This window comes from Telmatherina bonti (genome assembly GCF_933228915.1).
Source record: "Telmatherina bonti genome assembly, chromosome: 24".
NCBI classification, from domain to species: domain Eukaryota; kingdom Metazoa; phylum Chordata; class Actinopteri; order Atheriniformes; family Telmatherinidae; genus Telmatherina; species Telmatherina bonti.
Genome location: NC_136633.1, coordinates 20,426,580 through 20,447,463, shown reverse-complemented (window position 1 = coordinate 20,447,463; position 20,884 = coordinate 20,426,580). Strand labels below are relative to the sequence as shown.

The 20,884-nt window shown below is 40.3% G+C and overlaps 1 protein-coding gene across 2 annotated transcripts in view; it reads left to right on the top strand.

The window, feature by feature from the left end:
• LOC306774198 (fibroblast growth factor 14-like) overlaps positions 1-20,263 on the top strand; it is a gene marked incomplete at both ends in the record, with an annotated part of 87,498 nt that extends 67,235 nt beyond the window's left edge. For both annotated transcript variants that reach the window (XM_079264181.1, XM_079264180.1), the window contains 2 exons: positions 19,543-19,741; positions 20,115-20,263. In XM_079264181.1, coding sequence (XP_079120307.1) covers positions 19,543-19,741; positions 20,115-20,263 — 348 coding nt within the window. The remainder of the gene's footprint in view (positions 1-19,542; positions 19,742-20,114) is intronic.
• Between the last annotated feature and the right edge of the window lie 621 nt (positions 20,264-20,884).

The window sequence follows — 20,884 nt, the reverse complement described above, 5'->3', positions numbered from 1 at the left end:
TTTGATTTTTTCCAAAGACCTCCCCACGCACCAGAGCCATGGCCGCACTGTCCTTCTCCGTCTTTTACAGAATAACCTTTTTGTAAAAGCAGAGAAGTGTGAGTTCCACCGAAGTTCTATATCGTTTCTGGGCTATGTCATCTCGCCCAACAGAATGTCCATGGATCTCAGCAAAGTTTCAGCGGTGAAGGAATGGCCGGTTCCCCAGTCTCGCAAGCAACTTCAGAGATTCCTCGGCTTTGCCAATTTCTATCGCAGGTTCATAAGAAATTACAGTTCCATCGCCTCACCTTTGCATGCTCTTACTTCATCTAAGAACAGGTTTATTTGGAACACAGCGGCGGACCGTGCCTTCTCTCGCCTAAAGGACTTGTTCACCTCGGCACCTGTCCTCCATGCACCGGATTCTGATCGGCAGTTTATTGTTGAAGTGGATGCCTCTGACTCAGGAGTGGGTGCTATTCTAAGTCAAAGGTTTTCTGATGGCAAGACTCATCCATGTGCCTTCTTTTCAAGAGGTCTCTCCACAACCGAGAGGAATTATGATGTGGGAGATCGCGAGCTCCTGGCGGTTAAACTGGCACTCGAGGAGTGGAGGCACTGGCTGGAGGGGGCTAAGCACCCATTCATTGTGTGGACGGATCATAAGAACCTTGAGTACCTACGATCTGCTAAGAGACTCAATCCCAGACAGGCTAGATGGTCCCTGTTCTTCAGCAGATTTAACTTCTCCCTATCCTACAGACCAGGAACTAAGAACACCAAGCTGGATTCTCTCTCAAGGCTTCACGAGGTTCCGGAGGAGGGACAGTCCGATGGTCAGAATGACTACATCCTTCCCCATTCTGTCCGGCTGGGGGTCGTCAGACTCGGTTTGGAGAGAGAGATAAGGGAGGCCCAACAACAACACCAGATTCCTGAGAACTGTCCCCAGGGTCGCCTCTTTGTTCCAGTGCACCTTGTCCCAGAGGTACTGTCATTTTGTCATTGTTCTCGTTTATTTTGTCACCCAGGTGTGACCAAGACTCTGTCAGTGGTACAGAGTCGCTTCTGGTGGGAGACCTTGGTCCAGGACGTCAAGGAATTTATCGCTGCTTGCCGTGTCTGTTCCCAAGCTAAGTCTTCTCATCGACCGCCAGCTGGTTTTCTGCGGCCGCTCCCAATTCCACGTCGTCCTTGGTCTCATTTGTCAATGGATTTCATCACAGGTCTGCCCAATTCCAAGAATCATTCAGTACTACTTACCATAGTTGACCGTTTCTCCAAAATGACTCATTTGATTCCTCTTGCCAAGTTGCCGTCTTCTAAGGAATTAGGGGAGATCCTTGCCAGGGAGGTATTTTGTTTACATGGACTTCCGTATGACATCGTCTCTGACAGAGGTCCCCAATTTGTGTCTCGATTTTGGAAGGAGTTTTGTAACCTTCTTGGGATCCAAGTGAGCCTCTCCTCTGGGTATCATCCACAGACAGATGGACAGACGGAGCGGGTCAACCAGGAGGTGGAGACTAAACTACGTATGTTGTGTGAACGGGATCCCTCCATGTGGTCACAGAACATTCCTTGGGTGGAATATTCCCTTAACTCGCTCCCCTCCAGCTCCACAGAGCTCTCTCCGTTCTACACTGTTTATGGATACCAGCCGCCAGTCTTTGATTTACAGGAGATTGCCATCACAGTCCCCTCGGCTCACTCAGCAGCACTGAGATGTCAGCGTGTATGGCGGAGGGCTCGTTGTGCCCTGTTGAAGACGTCTGCAGTGTATTCACGGGCTGCTAATCGTCGGCGGATTGCTGCACCGGAGTATCAAGTGGGGCAGGAGGTGTGGTTGTCAACCAAGGACCTTCCCCTTCGGGTTGAGAATCGCAAGTTGGCCCCTCGCTTCATTGGCCCTTTCCCTATAACCAGGGTGGTTAACCCCATGGCTGTACGTCTTCGACTGCCTAGGACCCTGCGGGTTTGCCCCACTTTCCATGTCTCCCGTATCAAACCTGTGTTCTCTTCCCAGTTTGCACCCCCCTCCGGGCCCCCTCCTCCCGCCCGGTTCATTGATGGGGGGGCCTGCCTACACTGTTCGTCGTCTACTCCGCTCCCGGCGGCGGGGCCGTGGGTTGCAGTACCTGGTTGACTGGGAGGGTTATGGGCCGGAGGAGCGCTCTTGGGTTCCTGCTCGTTTTATTTTGGATGGGTCCCTTGTTCAGGATTTTCATCTCCACCATCCTGACATGCCTGGTGGTCCGTCTGGTGCCGGACCTTGAGGGGGGGGGTACTGTCATGTTTTTGCCACCCTGATCTCCTGAGGCTCATCATTGATTACTCGATCCACCTGCTGGCTTCCTAATTGCCTCTGCTACCTCATTCAGTTCACCTGGTTTCCTTTTCTCTCACTGCCTACTTAAGCTCCCTCCAATCCCTCCTTTTCTGCCAGATAATAATCAGACCAATGTCTAGTTTTGTTCTAGCATTCTACGGATTGATCCTCAGTTGCCGACCTTCTGCTTTATGCCCCTGGATTACCCTCCTTGCCTTGCCCTCGACGGACACCGCAACTTTTCGGATCTTCTGGTTACCGACCCTGCCTGTCTTTGGATCTCTGAGCCTTGTCGTTGCCTGGATGAGTATTTTGCCATCCTGTTTACCTCCCAGCTGTTGCCTGGTTTCTTCTGCAGACCATTCCCCCGGACTGATCTTCTGTTCATACTCCTCCACCAATAAACTGGTCATTTGTCCAGAACTCCCTGTGTGTGGCTGTATTAAGGATCCTCAGGGTAACTCATTACACCTGAGCCAGCCTGGGAACATGTTTTGTCTGAACGACGGTAGTCTGAGAAAAGGAGGTAAATGGACCGTTCGCTTTATACTTGCACAGTTTTGTGGCTTCAGAGACGTCACTTAATTATGAGAAGTTATTATTGCTGCAGCTCATGAATTCTTAAAACTAATTAAAGAATAATCAGGAAGCTTTGTAAAAGCTTTTTTTGTGTGTTATTTATTCATTCAAAATACAATGGAGAATGCTAAAACAGGTGGATTTTTGTGCAAAAGGCTAAAATGAAATCTTTTTGGGACTGAGGATTATGTATTTATTAGTTAATGGGCAGGAGATTAAAAAAAATAGAGATAAACTACATATGTTTAACATCATCTTTCATCTTGGTGTCTCACATTTTTTCTTTTTTTTTCAAAGTCGATCTGATTACAGACAACAGAGATTTTAAAAGTATGAGTAAAAACCTGATTGTATCATTAACTTAACCCATAAGAACCCAGCGTTTTATATATGATACATAATTTGTGAGACATTTGGCATCACTTTATGGTGCAAACTTTGTCTATATTCCTGTTAAACACAATCTGATTTTTGTCTCCTGCCCCTAAATGGACACCAGAAAGCAGAAGATTACACTAAACAATTTTGACATATAAATTGTAAATATCCATAAAATTTTTTGTACTTTTTAAAAAAAGATTGTTTTACATTTTATTAAAGAGGCAAAACAGACCTAATATGAAAAAAGTGATATCTTACCATTTTTTTCATGGGTTGGATCTTTATAGCTCAAGATGGAAAAGATGGGAACAATATGCAAGCCATTAACAGACAAAAGTAGGGGATGAAGATAAACAGAGTGAAAGCTAGGTGAAAGAGTAACAGTGTGGTGTTGTTTGAGCACAATGAATAATTTCAGTGCCGATTCCTCAGAGAGTTCACACTCATCCACAGATGTCCCTTCTTCTAACATCATCCCTTCTTCTTCCACCCCTTCATTTCTTTTTCCAGTAGAGATGACAGGAGTGGACAGAGGGTGATAAAAGGAGAGGTGATACAGGGGACAGGGATGCAGAAGTGGATGGGAGTAGAGATAGGATGTGAAAAGAGGGGAATAAAAGGAAAGGTGAGAGGAAAAAAGGTGAAGTTAGGACAGGAGAGAGGAGAAGGATGGAGGAGAAAATTTGAAGGGGAGGGGGAAAAAGATGAAGAAAAGAGAAGACGGAAAAGAGGCATTAAAAGTAGACAGGAAGGTGTAGTTGGATGAAGGAATTAGAGGGGGGGGGGGGGTAGACAGAACAGGATACGACGGAGAGGAAAACGGTCGTTGACAGGGGGATAAGAGGAAGAGAAAAGAGTAATTGGGAATAGGAAGAAAGCAGCTCTGTGCTGCTCTGCTGGGCTTTCTCAGCCTGTCGCTGAAAGTCACAGAAGCATGAGGGCTTCCTGTAAATAATTGAAGAGGGGGACTCCCCCCTACACACACAGTAGAAGTCCCCTCTAAGGCTGCACGGGGGGAAAGTGAGGATGTTTGATCATATTCCAGCTCTGGGACTGATGTGCAGGCAGCTCCATGATTACAAATGCATAAATTATAAACAGCAGGTCGAATTTATCCTGATCTTAGTGCCGCTTGACGTTTAATTGGCTGCTGCAAAGGTCCTGGCTGGTAAGGTGTCGCCAGCCTGTGGAGAAATACTCATTAAACATTACTAGGGTGCCATCACATCTGCGGTTTCTTGTCTCTTGGTCCAAACTGGAGTGCTTCAAAAAAACTCATGTTCAGTAAACTTTTTATGTTTTTTTTAACACAGCTTGGGTTGGTTTCCCAAGCTAGGTATGGAGGAGGTGACAGGATGTCGATATAAATCAGACTCCGGTGCCTTTAACTTCAGAGGAACATGGCGCGCTTGTCAGCAGTCTTTTCTGATACATGTTCGAGATACAACACATTCTCCCCTTGGAAGAATTTTTACAAAGCCTTGTGTTTGGAAGCAGATGTCAGCACATCTTCTTGTAGCTGCAGAGGATCTTTCTTCTCCTGCATGTTTAGATCACATGCTCCTGATGAGCGGTGAAGCATTAGTTTCTCCCAAATGACCCAATCCAAAGGTTCAAACATGTGGTAGCGTGTAGACCGCCTCATATTTCAGTTATAAACACATGATTATGTAAAGCTGCACTGTAACCATATGCTTTTGTCCCAATCCAATTTTTTGGGTGCCGATTTAATTTAAGTTGCGATTCCCACGGTTCTTTGATATTGCTGATTTTTGTAGACTAAAACCAAAAAATATGTACTAGAATTTTGACTCTTTCACCCCTCCTTTTCATTAAAAAAAAGCTGTTCAGAAAGGCCGTCACCCAGACATTTTTTTTATTTTTTTTTTATGCCATGCATATGGTCTACCTCCACTCAAAAGTCTAAGCATCTCCTCTTATCATACGGTCTCTTTGCAGAAGTAGTTGTTTCTAAATTCATGCTTTTCAAAGTGATTCTTTATCCTCTTATTGGAAATTGTTAATGATATGCTGCAAACTTAGTTATACATGGTAAGTTTTATTAATCCCAGATCCCCATCATCTGGCAGAGTGCAGTTTCTGTGCACGCGCATGGGTTGTGTTGGGGTGCACGTGTGCTCGGCTAACAGATGGCACAGAGCACGATGAGCTGCTATGTGATAATTATGAGGCATGCTGGGGAAAGTGGAAAAAAAGTGCTGATGAGTTTGGGACTGCGTGTGAATGAGACTGAGAGTGACAAGCGTGCCACTCTGGCGTCTGTGTGTGTGTGTGTGTGTGTGTGTGTGTGTGTGTGTGTGTGTGTGTGTGTGTGTGTCGGGGTTGTTGGGTGGGTGTAGGTGTGAGGATGTCACCTCAGAGGTGAAAGAGGAAATTGAGGTTTTCACAAAGTCACTGCACATCACTAACACACCAGCATTACTGCTGCTCCTGCTGCTACTACTTCCACTGCCAGTGTATGAGCTCCATGAGAGACAGAGAGGACAGATAGTGTTACTTCAGGGAGAATCGTGAATTAAAATTATCCTCAACAGGCTCTGCTGTCTGCAACACAACAGTTGCATAATGCAATATCTGAACTCTTTAAATTTTTAAAATGTATTTTTGTAATTTTTCACACTTGTCTGGATTTTTGGGGTTTATTTTTCAGGAGGAATTCATGCGTGCTTTGCGAAGGCAACTTAGTAGAGCAGCTACCATGTATCAGTTGTGCTGAATTTTCACCAGACAATATAGAAATGGAAATTTATTCCTGCAGTATGCCAGCCCCAGCAAGTGAGACTGTTCAGGTCGATTTCCTTCATCCTCTCTATGCAATTCTTCTAAAATTACAAGCATCTTTCACATTCTTCCGTAAAAAAGCATAGTACATAAAGTTACAATAATATAATCCCCACATTTTCTAAATACTTAAAATGTTAGTTTTACATTTCTTATGTACAGTAATTACAAATTACAGAATATCTGATGCCATAACAGTTAAGCTACAGTAGCAATACTGAAGAAGAGGATAACTTATTTATTTTAACAAATGTAATTATTTTTTGTAACACACATCTTGCCCTAAACCTCAGACACCTGAGTGCAAGTAATGCACTCCATATTGTTGCGTCTGAATGGACATGTTGAAGAATTGTTCTTAGACAAAGGCTTTATTAACTACTTGTTGGGAAGACTGAAATGTAGGTTGCACAGTTGGTTTTGTGTTACTATAGTCCATAACTAAGCCGAACAACCAGCCACAACCATAAAAAAATGAACTCTGTTCTCACGGTCACTGTCCTGCATCAGCACGCATCAAAACCCCCCCTCTCCTCTCCCTTTCACTTTGTAACCACATGTCTGTCTTAACCCCACACATGCAGCATCACAGCCAGTCAACCAACAAAACATTTGAACAGTCAAACTTGGCAAGAACATTAATGTAGGATCACTACGATATGTTGTTCTAGGTGCTGTTCTGTAACAACATTCCCATGTTCTCAATTATAATGCTGCATCTGTACAGTATCATCTCACCAACTACGTGCTTTGATGATACTATTTGTCCCTCCAAACTACTAATATTTTATTTAGCTGAGCTGAGCTGCTAATAATGATGAATGACACGGATTAAACCTGTGATTTAGTTCAAAGTTTAGTTATCAGTGAAATATAAGCTGTTGTGCAGCAGCAATGAAATCCATACAAGGCAGGATTATGTTTGCTTTTACAAAACTTTGTGAAAACCTTCTGCTTTACTTTTAACACTGCTTTAGTTGTAATAATCAGTTAATTATTTCCTAAAATCCAGACCTTCTTTTTTCAATTAATAATCATATATTTTTCCAGTTGGTTCCTCTGTGTTGTAATGTTACCTGTAATGTCAACTTGTAAAATGTTGGTGTTTGACAGATTAGCTTTTTATTTAGCTCCAGAGCTAACAACACATGAGAATGAACATATAAATGGGATTGGAGTCAAAAGTGAGTAAAAATACACAATTCAAGGAGGCATTTCTGCACTTCAAGGGAACAAATACAATATTGCGAATAGAGATGTAACTCCATGAGAGACCGTCAATCCACTTTGTGCACATATGTAGCCCAATGAGCCCCTTGGTGTGTTGAAGGCTCACCCATCGCTTCACTAAATGTTTATAGCGATGGATGATAGTAAGTATATTAAGTATTAAGTATTTCTCAGCAGAAAAAGAACCTGAAAAAGTTTTGAGAAAAAAAAAAGTGTGGTTAAGAATATAGTTTTAACCAGAGAAGCACTTGGAGACCGCAGACCTCCATCAATCAGCTCATCTCCACCCAAATTCTGGAATAAACCCAAAATTGAATAAAATCACAGTTATAACAAGACCAAATCTCAGAAAACAATCACAAAAATCTGGCCTTTTATGTGATGTTGCTGACAAACAGACAAGTGGATAAATAATCTGAACAATGCACAATGATATCTAAGACCGGCTGAATTGCATGTTGTGATTTCAATATTGTGTATCATGACATTGTTTAGTGAGCTCATGACTGTGTGGTTTATTTAAGACAACAACTGGATGTGGTAAAAATAATTCAAATAATGTCCGAAATCCCTTCCAGGTCACTCCAAAAATTAATTCAATCAAAGTTAGACAGAGACCCATTCTAAATAAACGGAAAAAAAAACCAAAACAAAGACAAACAAAATCCGGCTGTAGTTTGTGCATAAAGTTGCTAACAAACAGGTAAACAGATAGACAGAGAGATCAACACTAGTAAAAACACAAGTTTCTTGGTGTAGGGAACGACACAAAACAATGAAAATGAATAAAATATAACAAAAATAGTCAAATAGAAAAAAAAAATGTAGCTTTTGTCGCACCTTCAAAAAGGCAGATAGAAAAGCTAAAGAAATTCAAACCGTTTCTCCCATCTGTTGGGAAATGGGATGTTGTTTGCTAACAAAATGGACAAGCTTGAATTGCAAATCGTGTTTCACAGAGCCATGGCTGCAGATACATGTTCTAGACTCTCATGTGTTCATATATTGCTTTAAAATTGTACGAGCAAACTACATACTACAAATTTAGCAGAAAGCCGAACAGGGGAGGTCCTGTAGTGCTTTTGCATCAAAAAGTTATGTTTTCATCTATATCCATTTCACATCTTTCGAGAATTCAGATTAAAAAGCCTTGTTTTGTGTTGAACTGATCTGAAGCTGCTGGAGCCGATTGCCCTGAGAAGAATGCTTCGCAAGCGACAAAACTATAGAGAATGTTCAGCCAGAGGCTGCTTTAAGAGGCTGCAACACATAAAGATACACGAAATTAATTCTGTTTACATTGTCCTTAAAAATAATATGATTGACATTATAAAGTTGGCACACTTTTTTTTTTCACAGCTTTAGCCTGCTTACCTCCATTAGCTGGTTAGCTCCTGTTATCTCTGGGTTAGCTCGGTTAGCTCTTAGCTTCCTGCAGGTCTGAGTTTGCTAAATGTCAATCATCCACAATATGCTCACAGCCCCCTTCTCAGCTCCACCTCTTTGACCATTTTGTATTTGCCGAGAGAAACAACACGCGTGATGTTGCCAAGAAGGCGACGGTAGGAACCGCCCATTGCGCTTCAGTTCAGCTCTTTTGTAACCTACGGGTGACGTCACAGTGGCTCCGTCCATCTTTTTACAGTCTATAGTTTTTACTGACCACTGTTGACGTCCCACTCTTAAGACCCCAGCCTCACTGAGAGGGCCCTGGCTGCAGCCTGTAGAATAAGGCGGGGCTGGATATTGGGCGGGGTTGGACATCTAACCCCACCCCCTCAAGATTTTGATTGGATTAATCCTAACCCTAATTGTAACCCTAACCACACCCATTTGACATCCAACCAATATCCAGCCGTATTTATCCTTTAATTATATTGAAATCATTTAAAATGTTTTGTTTTCTTATAAAGTAAAAACCTCAAAAATGTCCTGCTGTCATCTGTCAACAAAAGGCATAAATTTCTGATATGGGAGCATTTAACAAAAGGAGGGAGCTCTCAGACAGCTATAAATTCTGTAGTTCTTTGTTTCAGTTTTATTTTATTCAGGATGTTGTTCTGAACATGCAGAGACCTTACAACCTTCTGTACACCGTGGATCCGTCTCTCCCTGTCTCCACATGGCCCCAACCTGTCTGGGCTGCAGCATATTTTCTCAGAAAAGAATGTTTTCGACAAACACAAGGATGTGTGTTCTTTCTGTATGCATGTGTGTTTGCTGCACATCTGTGTTCGTTGGCGTGCATTTCCATTCATAACACAGTTGGTGCGGCGCTCAGACAAGAGTGGGCCTTGTGATGTCTACATCCAAAGAGATGAGACGTGAGAGGAGTGGCAGAGAGAACAGAATAACCATGTGAGTCATGACACACACACATTTTCTGGTAACTAGAGAATAAAATTAGTTACTTGTGAGCCGTTTAGCCTCTTCAAAGACACTAGTCTGTGAGTCGTGACATTAATTGAAACAAGACAAGACAGACTTGACATTCAGATGAGAGGCTGGCACTTTTGCTTAAACATTATACCTACTGCTGATGATTCAGCTGTTGATAATGGCTATGTAGCTTGATACTGCTTTCATTAAAGACACTTTGCTCATGAAAAACAACACAATTATTTCAGATCTTTTAAACCAATATTTTACCAATGAAACAATCCAGAGTGGACCCTCCTCTAACCAAAGAGCAGCTCCCCCCATTAATCAACAGTGACACAACCAGGTATAGTAAAAGGATTTGTGAGTGGTTGAAGAAACCAATATCTTATTCAGAAAAGTAAACATCAAATGCTAAATGTGAGACATTTTGTAATTTTATGAAAACTATTTGCTTATCTTAAATTTCATTCAAATGTGAGTCCGAAATCACTCAGCCATGAGTCTCAAAAGCACAAATTAAAATAGAAAAACTCACAGCCTGGGACCCGAATGCACAACACTGTATTTTTATTTTATTATCATTCCTGTTAAATACCCATTCTGACACTTTCCTGGTCCCCTCTGGCTTGGTCTTCTGGACTTAGTTTATGTGGGTGGACCCTCTGGGTGGGACATTTATTCAGGGACAAGTATATTAACATATTTTCTTTTCTTGGCATGAGTAAGTGCTGTTTTTTTTGTATGTATGTGTTTTTTTATTCTTTGTTGTGTGTGGTTGTTTTAATTTTTTTGGAATTTTGCATAAATAAACAAAAAAATTTTAAAATAGGAATGAAACTGATATACCGCAAAAACCTACATCTACAGTCAATCATATGGATTTTATATGTATTTTTGGTTTCTAGAAGCTATTTTTCTGGGCATCTGGGAAACGTATTCTAAAAACAGACAATGTCCTACTTTAAACAAACACTACATCGCTTTAAGTCCTTAACAGTCCATGCCTCTGACAGGTTTGAAGGTACATGGATATTTAGTATGCAAATTCCTGGAGCCACAGCTGCCAGTAGTGCTCCCAGGCTGAGGAACTGCACTTCCCAATTTGTGTCTCCCAGCTGCATTTTGCGTTACGTTCCTGTGTCACATGCTAGCAACTGGTTATCAACACACCACAGGTGATTCAGCAAAGCAAGGAAATAGAAAGTTATCTGAAAAAACAAGGAAAAGAACTTAAAGTAGTTTGAACTTAATTTCAGACTGACTTTTACAGGCTGGGGAGTGCTCAGAGAAGAGACAGGATGCAAGATGGATGCCGAATCGTCTTTGTTTGGAAGTATCAACGTGCAGATATTTGCCAAAGGATAGCAGTGCTGCTTTGAGTCTGTTACTGAGCAAAAAGCGAGAATGTTTTTCTTGTTTTCGAGGTCATGAGAACATAATGATGTCATTTTATTGTGGCAGATGTGATTGGGAACAACGTGTGACATCAGCTGAGCAGATCTTTCTTCTCGTGAGAATTATTGTGTGATTGGGTGGACATTTGAGGTGGGTGCGGTTGATAGCATGAAGCGGAAAGCTGCTGCTTTAATTAACAGCTGGTTGAGGGGGTGAGAAAATACTGAAATGTATGCAACGCATGTGGCATTTAGACATGGATCCCACACAGCCCCACCCTCCTGAGGATGAAGTTTAGCTTTAAAATATCAAATAATCGGGTACAATGTTGATTAGACATAGAAGCATTCCACTCGCAGTATTCTCCACCCTGTTGCTGACCAAGCTTCTCATGGAGTATTAATCGACCAGGCCAGAACTAACTTTTTTGTGTTCTTCCACCCTGAAGAGCAAGAAAAAAAGTTCTTGCTTCTTGTGGAGTTTGTAACAGATTTGAAGGAAGCTGGTGTGTTCAATGATCTAAATCACAATATATTGCATTCCTCCTCTGTCCATGGTCCATATAACCAGCAGGTTTCATAAAATCAGCTAATTGCATGTCATAAAACCCATAAGTAAAGAGTAAAAGTCACTGTTCTAGATCATGATGTGGCTCCATCTTGACTCAGGTTTCAGGTTGCCATCAGGTTATAATTCACCTTACAACTCGTTTCTGATCTTTATTTGTCTGCCGGTGTGGATTTATTGTGTATCAGGAGGATTGTATAATAAATTCCAGGTGGAATTTTGCGAATAGTGAGGATGGATTGTGGACGTTTTATATCAGAACTGGTTCTCAAACTTTTTTACATCAAGGACAACCTCAGAAAATATCAACCTCTGTTAGTAAGCTACCACCTTCATGACATTAAAATATACCAGAGGAGACTAACAATTACTATCAGATACACTTCAGACAGAAGTAGGTTCATTCCACATTAAAATGTTATCATTCTACAAGGGGTTTATCAACAGAACTTACATTTAAACTTCGCTACACACCTCAAAAGTACAGTAACTCCTGAGGAAAGTCCTGATAACCATGAAGGCTCTGAGACTATTTTTGTTGCTTGAATACATTTGACTTTGATCTGTCTACCTTGACATTGCATGTAAAAAGATCTGGACATATTAGTGTTGAATATTCTGTTAAGTAACAGGTTCTTGAGTACTTTACTGGGAATCCCTCTCGTAACTTCCTTGTAAATGCCTGCTTTAGTTGGTAGACAACATTTTTTAGTGCTCCTATTGAATCTTATTAAGATTTGTGGAAGTAAACCTGCCTGAGCCATCTCTACCATTGGGTTTGGGTATAATACCAAAATAAAATTATTTTTTCTTTTTGTTAGCTTGTTTTTTTTTTTTTTTTTTTTTTTTTTTTTTTTGATAGACCACATTTTTAGTGATCCTATTGAATTTTATTAAGATTTGTGGAAGTAAACCTGCCTGAGTCATCTTGGGTTTATAATACCAAAATAAAATTACTTTTTCTTTTTGTTAGCTTGTTTTTTTTAATTTTATTTTATTTTAAAGTTCCATTACAACTTTGACCATGTAACTAATATTAATATCTTAACTGTTGTTTCAGTTAATTACAACAAAGGTAATATAATAATAATAATACTATTAATACTACTACTAATAATAGTAGTAATAATAATAACAGCAATAATAATAATAGCAAAAATTTATTAATAATAATAACAAACACTAATTCTTACTGTTAGTGTCTGAAGGAAATAAAAGAAACATTTTTGCATTGCTTTTCTCTTTGTGTGAACAATATTTGAAGCAGTTTCCTATCGGGTTACCGGTAGCCACCTGTGCTGTAAGTTGTCCCCTGAACACACCTGACCCAATAAGGAGCCAGACGTGTTCAAATGGCAGTAATTGAATCAGGTGTGCAGATCTGAAGTGCTTGAGGAAGACTGTGGTGCTCACAGCATGCTGACAGCGACACTGTGAACACAGTCAGATTCATGCCATAACAACGTCTTTTAGAGTCTCCTCTCAAACCACACACACTCTTCCTTCACTTGTTGTCTTATGCCAATACTTTTCTTTCCACTCCTCCTCTTCCTTTCTTCTCTGTGGGCTTCTTTTCTTTAGAGTGATTTGTTTACCCACAATACCCCTGGGTAATTAGTGCTGTGATAATAACTAGTGTTGGAAACAAACACACCCACTCACTGAACTGTGCACACAGACACACACAAACACATGCACATGAGAATGGGAGCAACTTCCCAAGCTTGGTTGCATGAGACGCAGCTATAAGGAGAGCAACGGCACCTCCAAAGTACTAAACTGTTTATAACTAATGAAACATCATTTTTAATGTCATTTTAACCAAACTGGATTAGAAACTAATGAACTTTGATTAATTAACTTGGTTTTCTTACAAAGACATAAAATATAAAGATACTGTATTATTGTTTGATTTATTTATGAGCAAATTGCAGCTTAAATGAACTAAATTATTCATAAATTATTTTTTGTTTTTACTTAAATGAAATACACCAAACTTAATTTGAAAGTCTGATTAGTTGGATATATAGATTACTACAGTGATAATTTATGGAGTCACAACTATCAATTACAACAGTTCATGTGCTAGTGATACTATGTATACACCAGTATACAAGCAAATAGGCCATTTTTGAAGAAAGTGAGTGTGTGTTGTGGATGGTTTTGCATCTTTTTTTACCCAAATACTGAAAATGCATAGCAGCATTTGATAATAATTTCTCACACTGTAACTTTTCCCATGTAATTAATCTACTTTATTCAATTTTTTAATTTTTATTTAACTTATTTAATTTCTTTTTCCAATTTTTTTTCATGCTTCCTGCACTCCACTGCAATGCTTCCAATGTTTTTATGTAAAGCACTTTGAACGGTCTTGTACATGAAATCTGCTACACAAATAAACTTGCCTTCCCTAATGAGACTGGTTTGCAGCTCATCATCATTCACACCAGATCATGTTATAATTATGCACTATAAAGTAATTGTGCTCAAATTCTTTATTTACTGGAACTGGAGCAGCAGTAGTGAAAGCTTCGGCTTGTCTCCCTGCTGAATAGACAACTGCTGCTTTGTAATTAGAAAGTAATGGTGTTTGCCGTCTTCATTCATTTTCATAGAGGATTTCAGTTTGGGCTAAAACAGAGAAAATGGCTCTTATCTTAAAATGGTTCGTAGGACGGGACTGAAACTGTCCTCAGGCTTAGGATGGTTGTGCAGGCTTATCTGACTACACGTTGCTTAATGCGGTGTAAAATTTCTGAGGAGGTGCAAGTCGGTTGTAGCACTGCAGGATGCTGCAAGTTTTAATCCAGCCTCATCAATCAAGCAATCAATCACTTAGCCTGCATGAGTAAAAAGAGAGCTCAGTGTCGTAGTTCAGTAGCCATCGCGTCGGCTTTAGAGCGTCTTTGATGCTGCTCATTCAGCTGTGTTCAACAACACATGTTCCTGATTGTCTGTGGGTAAGAGGCTCCAGTTAATTACAAAAAAGCCACAAAAAACACACAAGAGCTGCAATTATCCACAATGGATTATTGTCAGGCTGTAAATGTCCGTCCCCTGTGAAGTTCCTGTAGTGGCCATTCATATGCAGCCAGTTGCCAAGTTTTGATATTAGTGCTGCGCTGTGCCGTGCCAAGACATGAGATTGTTTTCCATTGCTCTGTTTTTGAATTATTTATTTTTAGGTCTTTAATTGACGTGGGACAAAGTGCTGTCTGTACCAATTTAGGCTGTTTCAGGAGCAGGATGTCTAACATGCTAATAGGCTCTTCGGTCTGATTATGGCTGCTTGATAAACAGTTTGGTACCGCATGCATGCATGCAAGTGTAATTCAAAAGATAACAATGTGCATGCATGCGTGCAGTGTTTGCACTTAATCTCTGCAGAGAAATGACAGAATGGGGGGGGGGCGATGAGAGAAATACAAAGATAAGAGAAAGCAGGGAGGGAGAGAGAGAATCCCCTGCTGTTTTTCCAATCAGGAGGCGTCGTCCTCCTCACTTGGTGATTTATTCTCTCTCCCCTCTCCTTCATGTCCCAATTTCCAACCCCTCCACACACTCCGCCCTCCATTTCTTTCATTCATTTCTCCCCGTCTCCATTCTGTGGGCAGCTTGTGAACATAGCTATTTAGAAATGACAACAGAAACACATTCAGGCGGGCGGTGCTGTTAAAATGACTCACCTGTAAAGCTTGGAGGTTTTCATCTCAACTCATTCTTACAGGTCACTTATTCTCTCTGAGTACACTCTGGAAAACATGCTACCGCCACAGACGAGACATCGGAGTGCTTTTTATTTCAACAGCAGTACTAAATGATGTGTGATCTCACTGACCACATGTGTCTGCTCCTTACACTGTCCTTCTTAACACATATATATATATATATATATATATATATGTGTGTGTGTGTGTGTGTGTGTGTGTGTGAAATGAAGGAGATCTAATTCAAGAATAAAAAAATACTGAGGGGAACATTTGATTTGTTGAGGTGTGCTTCTCTGAAATAAATAAATAGAGCATTCATTCATTATCAGCTGCCTTGTTTTGCTGCCAACCAATAATTTAGTTGCATTTCATATCCCCACACCTCCTTCCATTCATCCCCTAGAGCCACAAGTGTGTGTGCTGCTGTCCCACCCCTCGCAGCTGCCTATACCTTTAATAAGCGTGTCACTTTGACATTAGCATGAGTGGATGTGGTGGAGCATGGGATATGGCACATTATTGCAGTGTTAAATTACCAATGCAAGTGTTTGTGTGTGTGAATGTGTATTTATCTTTCACTCTCATAGCCCTCCCCTCAGACACACACCCAGTGACCCCTCCCTCTCAGTGCTGGTTGGTTGCCACGGCTACAGTGTCGCCTCTCTTCCTCATGTTGCTATGAGACTCGGACCGACAGACCTGAGCTGAATGACAATGTGTCTGTAGCTCTGGCAAGAGGCCCACAAGAACCAATAAGAGGCCGTCTAGACAAACACTTCCCCGATCTGGGGTCGAGGGACCTCGGGAGTGATTGTTTGGGTCGGCTGGATCCTTATCAGTCTAAGGAGAAGCAGTATGTTAGCACCATTTATTTTATTCCTTTGACAGACGTGTCATTTTGTTCTTCATGGTAAGCTGAATGATGATTAGAATTTCTTAATCGATAAAAAATTTCTCCAAATACATAAAGATGTTTGTTATGCAAGGGGGAAACAAAGCAAATGCTTTTACTGATATTTTATAGAAACAGCAGACAAAAGAACATCTTTTTGGAATGAAACTTTGCATCTTTTACTCTCATCTCCACAAAGATCCATAACGGCGTCTGATCAATTCGCAGCACAGAATCCTTAGGATCTAATGTAAAGTTACAGAGTTTTATAAAACATAATACCAGCAAGTTGAGCAAGTTTGCTAGCTTGCCTTGTAGACCACTAAAACTGGAAGGTGTTGCATTGCATCTTGGTCTGTCAGTTGCATCGGCTGCACAGCTTTTCTGGTTTTAGATGGTTTTTAGGTTTATTCTGGGTTTAAATCCACTAAAATTTCTCCCTTAGATGAATTCAATAAATTTCAATGTTGAAACACAGTAGTGTGATAAGGATTTTAAGGTTGGTGGCATGCATCATCATGTCTTTTAGAACTGCAAAATGTCATAGACAGGCATCCATCAGCATCTGAATATTACTTCTTCTAAATAGGGATGTGTGTAGGACCCTCCTCCAGCCCTCCAGACAGGGCGATCGCTGCAACAGCAATCCTGCAGACCGGGCAGGCAGAGTCCCGGGTGTGGTGGGTCCACATGAGAAATACACTGAGGTCAAGAATATTAAAATGTTAAAACAAAAATCAAAGAAACAAAAAAAAAACTTAAATGAAATTAAATTAATTAAGCAACTGCAATAAAGATCCAGTTAAAGCCAAGGTAAAACTGTAGGTCCTGAGCAGTCTCTGATGTGTTCGTCTGCATCAGCTTCTTGCTTAGTTTGTAGACACGTGTGCATCAGACAGTTGTTGACAAATAAATCAAGTCCTTTAATGCCAATTAAAAGGGAAAATGTGTCATTTTAGTGCATGTTGCTTTTTTTGAGAAGCATCTGTTTTCTGGTGTGTATTCTAGTGTGTATTCTGGTGTTAATGTGAACGAGTGATGAACTTTTCTGCTTGATTTTTGGAGGATCTTTAGAATGGATTTAATATTTTCTTCTCATGCTGCAGCAGCTCTTTGTTCCACTACCATTAGTTTACCATAGTTTCCTGTTATTTGAGTTCTAAACTCAATTAAATCTGAGAAATACTTTCATACTTCAAAAATCTGGATCCAGATCACCTATTTTATCAGTGATTCAGGAGGTCCGGATCTCATACATATCTTTTACATTAATGAAGAGAAATGATTAAGGCCTGAAGCACAGAACTGTGGGAAATGGTGCCTTTATTAAAGTTCAATTAACTGATAGTATTAATAGCAACATCTTGAAATAAATATTTTATTATTTTTTAAATTATTTAATTAATTATTGATTAAATAATAGCAAATATTAGTCTGGCCTTGACGGAAGCTTCTAGCCATAAGACAGTTCATGTTGTAGCCTTTATAAACGTCCCTTTAGAAATGTGCGTTTTTATGTACTATACATATTATTTAATATATAATATATATTGCTTATATATTGCTGAAGAACTGCAGCTTGCTGACACACAGTGTGACAGTTCTGACAGTTTGAGGCCTGATTCCTGAGATTGCCTCAGCTCTGACCTCCCGGAAAGAAGAATGCTTTATCGCAGGCTGCATTTTTCTGCTTGCTGAGACTCAGCTTTGCAGACAGACATAAGAGGGAGAGGATTTTTCTCCCAGTAAGAATAACAATTTGTCTCTGTGCTGAAATATGCGCCGCTGGAGGCACTGGCACCCATGGAAAAGAGTTTTGACATATAGCAGCTGAGCTTATGCGAGTGGGAGCATGTGATCTTTGTGTGCCACCGGAAGCAAGCTTTTTTTTTTTTTTTCTGTTGAGTTGAACATAGCAGGGAAATGATTCAGCTGGGAAAGTCAGAGACATGCTTCTCCTCCCCTCTATGGCTGGTCAATGTGGTTATTTTTCTCTTGTTAAAAATCCCAGACAATCTACATATCATTCCAGGTTATACCTGTTATGGATTGCTGGAGAAGTATATATAAATTCATCTCTTATTACTGCAACTGCAACTTTATTTATATAGCACTTTTAACACAACCACAGTCAACCAAAGTGCTGTACAGAATAAAACAGAGATAATGATCATAATACAAATACAGAGTGCAAAAACATATAAAATTTCTAAAACTGGTAGAATCATGATAAAAACAGTCAGATTAATAATGTCAACATCTCAGGTAGTGTTAAAAGCCAATGAAAACAGGTGGGTTTTAAGACGTGATTTAAAAACAGCTACAGAAGAGGCCTGTCGGGTGTGCAAAGGCATTATTATTCATTATTCATTTCTTATTATGGTATCTCAAAGTCTTTATTCAAAGCTTTAATTATTCAAAGCTTTAAGTAGTAACTTTAAGTAGTAAGTAAAAAATCAGAATATAAAAATGAAAGTACACAATACTGTAAGACTACAAGCTTCATTTCCTGGGGAAAAAAAATTGCACATTTTCTGAAATGCTGTGAAAATCTAAATTTGCAATTAAAGCTGAGATTTTTTTTTATGTTTGGGGACAGAAAAAAATTATCAAATTTTAATGTTAAACAGTTTTGAAAGAGAGCAGCTTAACTGATGACAAGTAAGGGTGTCAAGATTGGCTATAAAAGAAGCATTCATCAAAAGGCTTAGCTTTACAATCCAGGATGGGGTTGTGGCTCCATAGATTAAACTCTATGATCAATGAAACCAAAAGGGTTTAGAGTTAACTTGGAATAACATTATATTCAGTCTGCGATTACATTTATAAATGTAAACACAAACTGTATTCCATAACAGGAAGTTGTTCATCGATGTTACACAAATGTTGCTGACTTCTTTGGACACATGTTCACTGGATTGGACAGAAAGTTAGTGGACATGTGGCCAGATTAGCCCAAGTTTAGTTGCTGTTGGGGAAAAACTGAAATTTCAGTAGGATAAAACACATTTTAAAACATTTATATTTACTTTTCTACTTTTTCTAAATAGAATAAAGTTGGCCAGTGAAGGCAATGAAAAAAATTCTTTGTATTTTAGTCTGTTAAATAAACATAAAGGCAACAAATTATGGATTTAAGTTTTTATTTCATGTAAGAAAACGTCCCAGTTTTCTGGAAATGGGGAGCGCATATTAAAATATTCATACCATCAGTGCAGAAAACTGCTCGTGTGAAAACCTGGTATAAAATAACACCATCAATATGTCTGTATGTCTCTTTGTCTCCTCAGGAACTGTTTACAGCTGAGTGCAAGTTTAAGGAGTCTGTGTTTGAGAACTACTATGTGATCTACAGCTCCATGCTCTACAGACAGAAGGAATCGGGTCGGGCGTGGTTTCTAGGCTTGAATAAAGAGGGACAAGCTATGAAAGGCAACAGGGTCAAGAAGACCAAACCAGCTGCACATTTTCTGCCTAAACCCATAGAAGGTAACAAACTTCATTTCAATCTGAAAGTCAAATGTATCATTTTTAATACATACAGTTACTGAGACAATTTTCGTCACTTTATGGTAGAAACTTTACTCAAAACCTCATTGTACACCTTATAATACTAGTCTGCTGCCCCCTGGTGGATGCCAGGAAAGCAGAAGATCATGCTACAATAAGTTTGACCTGTCACATAAATTGTTACATTTTTTTATAGGTTTTGTTAAAGAGCCAAAAAAAAATTCAGATTTAAAAACATTTCCTTTTCTTCCCAGTGGCTCTAAAGTTAGGCTTTAAATGGTTAATACTGTTGCATGCTTTCTTTTCATTTTAATTTTTCGCTAACATCCACATCCTCCGCTCTCTTCTTTAGTTGCGATGTACCGGGAGCCGTCATTGCACGATGTGGGAGAGGCGGTGCCTAAACTCGCAGGGGGCCCGCCTTCCAAAAGCACAACCTGTGAGCCCGTGGTCATGAATGGTGGCAAACCGGTCAGCAAACCCGACAAGGAGGCAACATAGCCCCACCCCTGATTTCAACCTCCGCCTGGTTGAACCAAGGCCAGGAGAAGCTCCAGACTCGCCCCACTGCTGCGCTCTTAAAAACAAAACTGCAACAAAAGGTAATACAACAAACTACAGCGACACGCTCGGACTGGACAGCAGTGGTGCCGCACGTCCCCGCCTCGCCTCTTCCACATGGACCGAACTGTGAGGCGCCGCCAGCGGGACTGCGGTGCAGTTGGTGGTGGGAGACAGAAACATGGTAAAGTCCCACCGCTGCCAGACTCTGGACTGGGATGGTGGCATGCCTTTATTTGTGAGATGGAAAGCCTTGCGAAGAATATAAAGAAAACAAACAAAATCCAGGAAGAAAAAAATGTCACGCTCACTTATTTATTTTGTGAGAGTCCATGCGAATGAGCCCCCGTTTCCCTCTCCTTGTCTTAGCTTTCTGTTTCAAGGTACGCTTGCCTGCAGGAGGCCACAGACACACACGCACACAGCCTTCGCTACTTAGATTCGATCTGTGCGTAAATTAAAGGCATCAGCAAACATCGGGTGAAGAAAACGCTTTAAACACCAAACACTGATGATTCAGAGGGTGCTTAGTCATCGATCAATTAACATTCAGAACAGGGT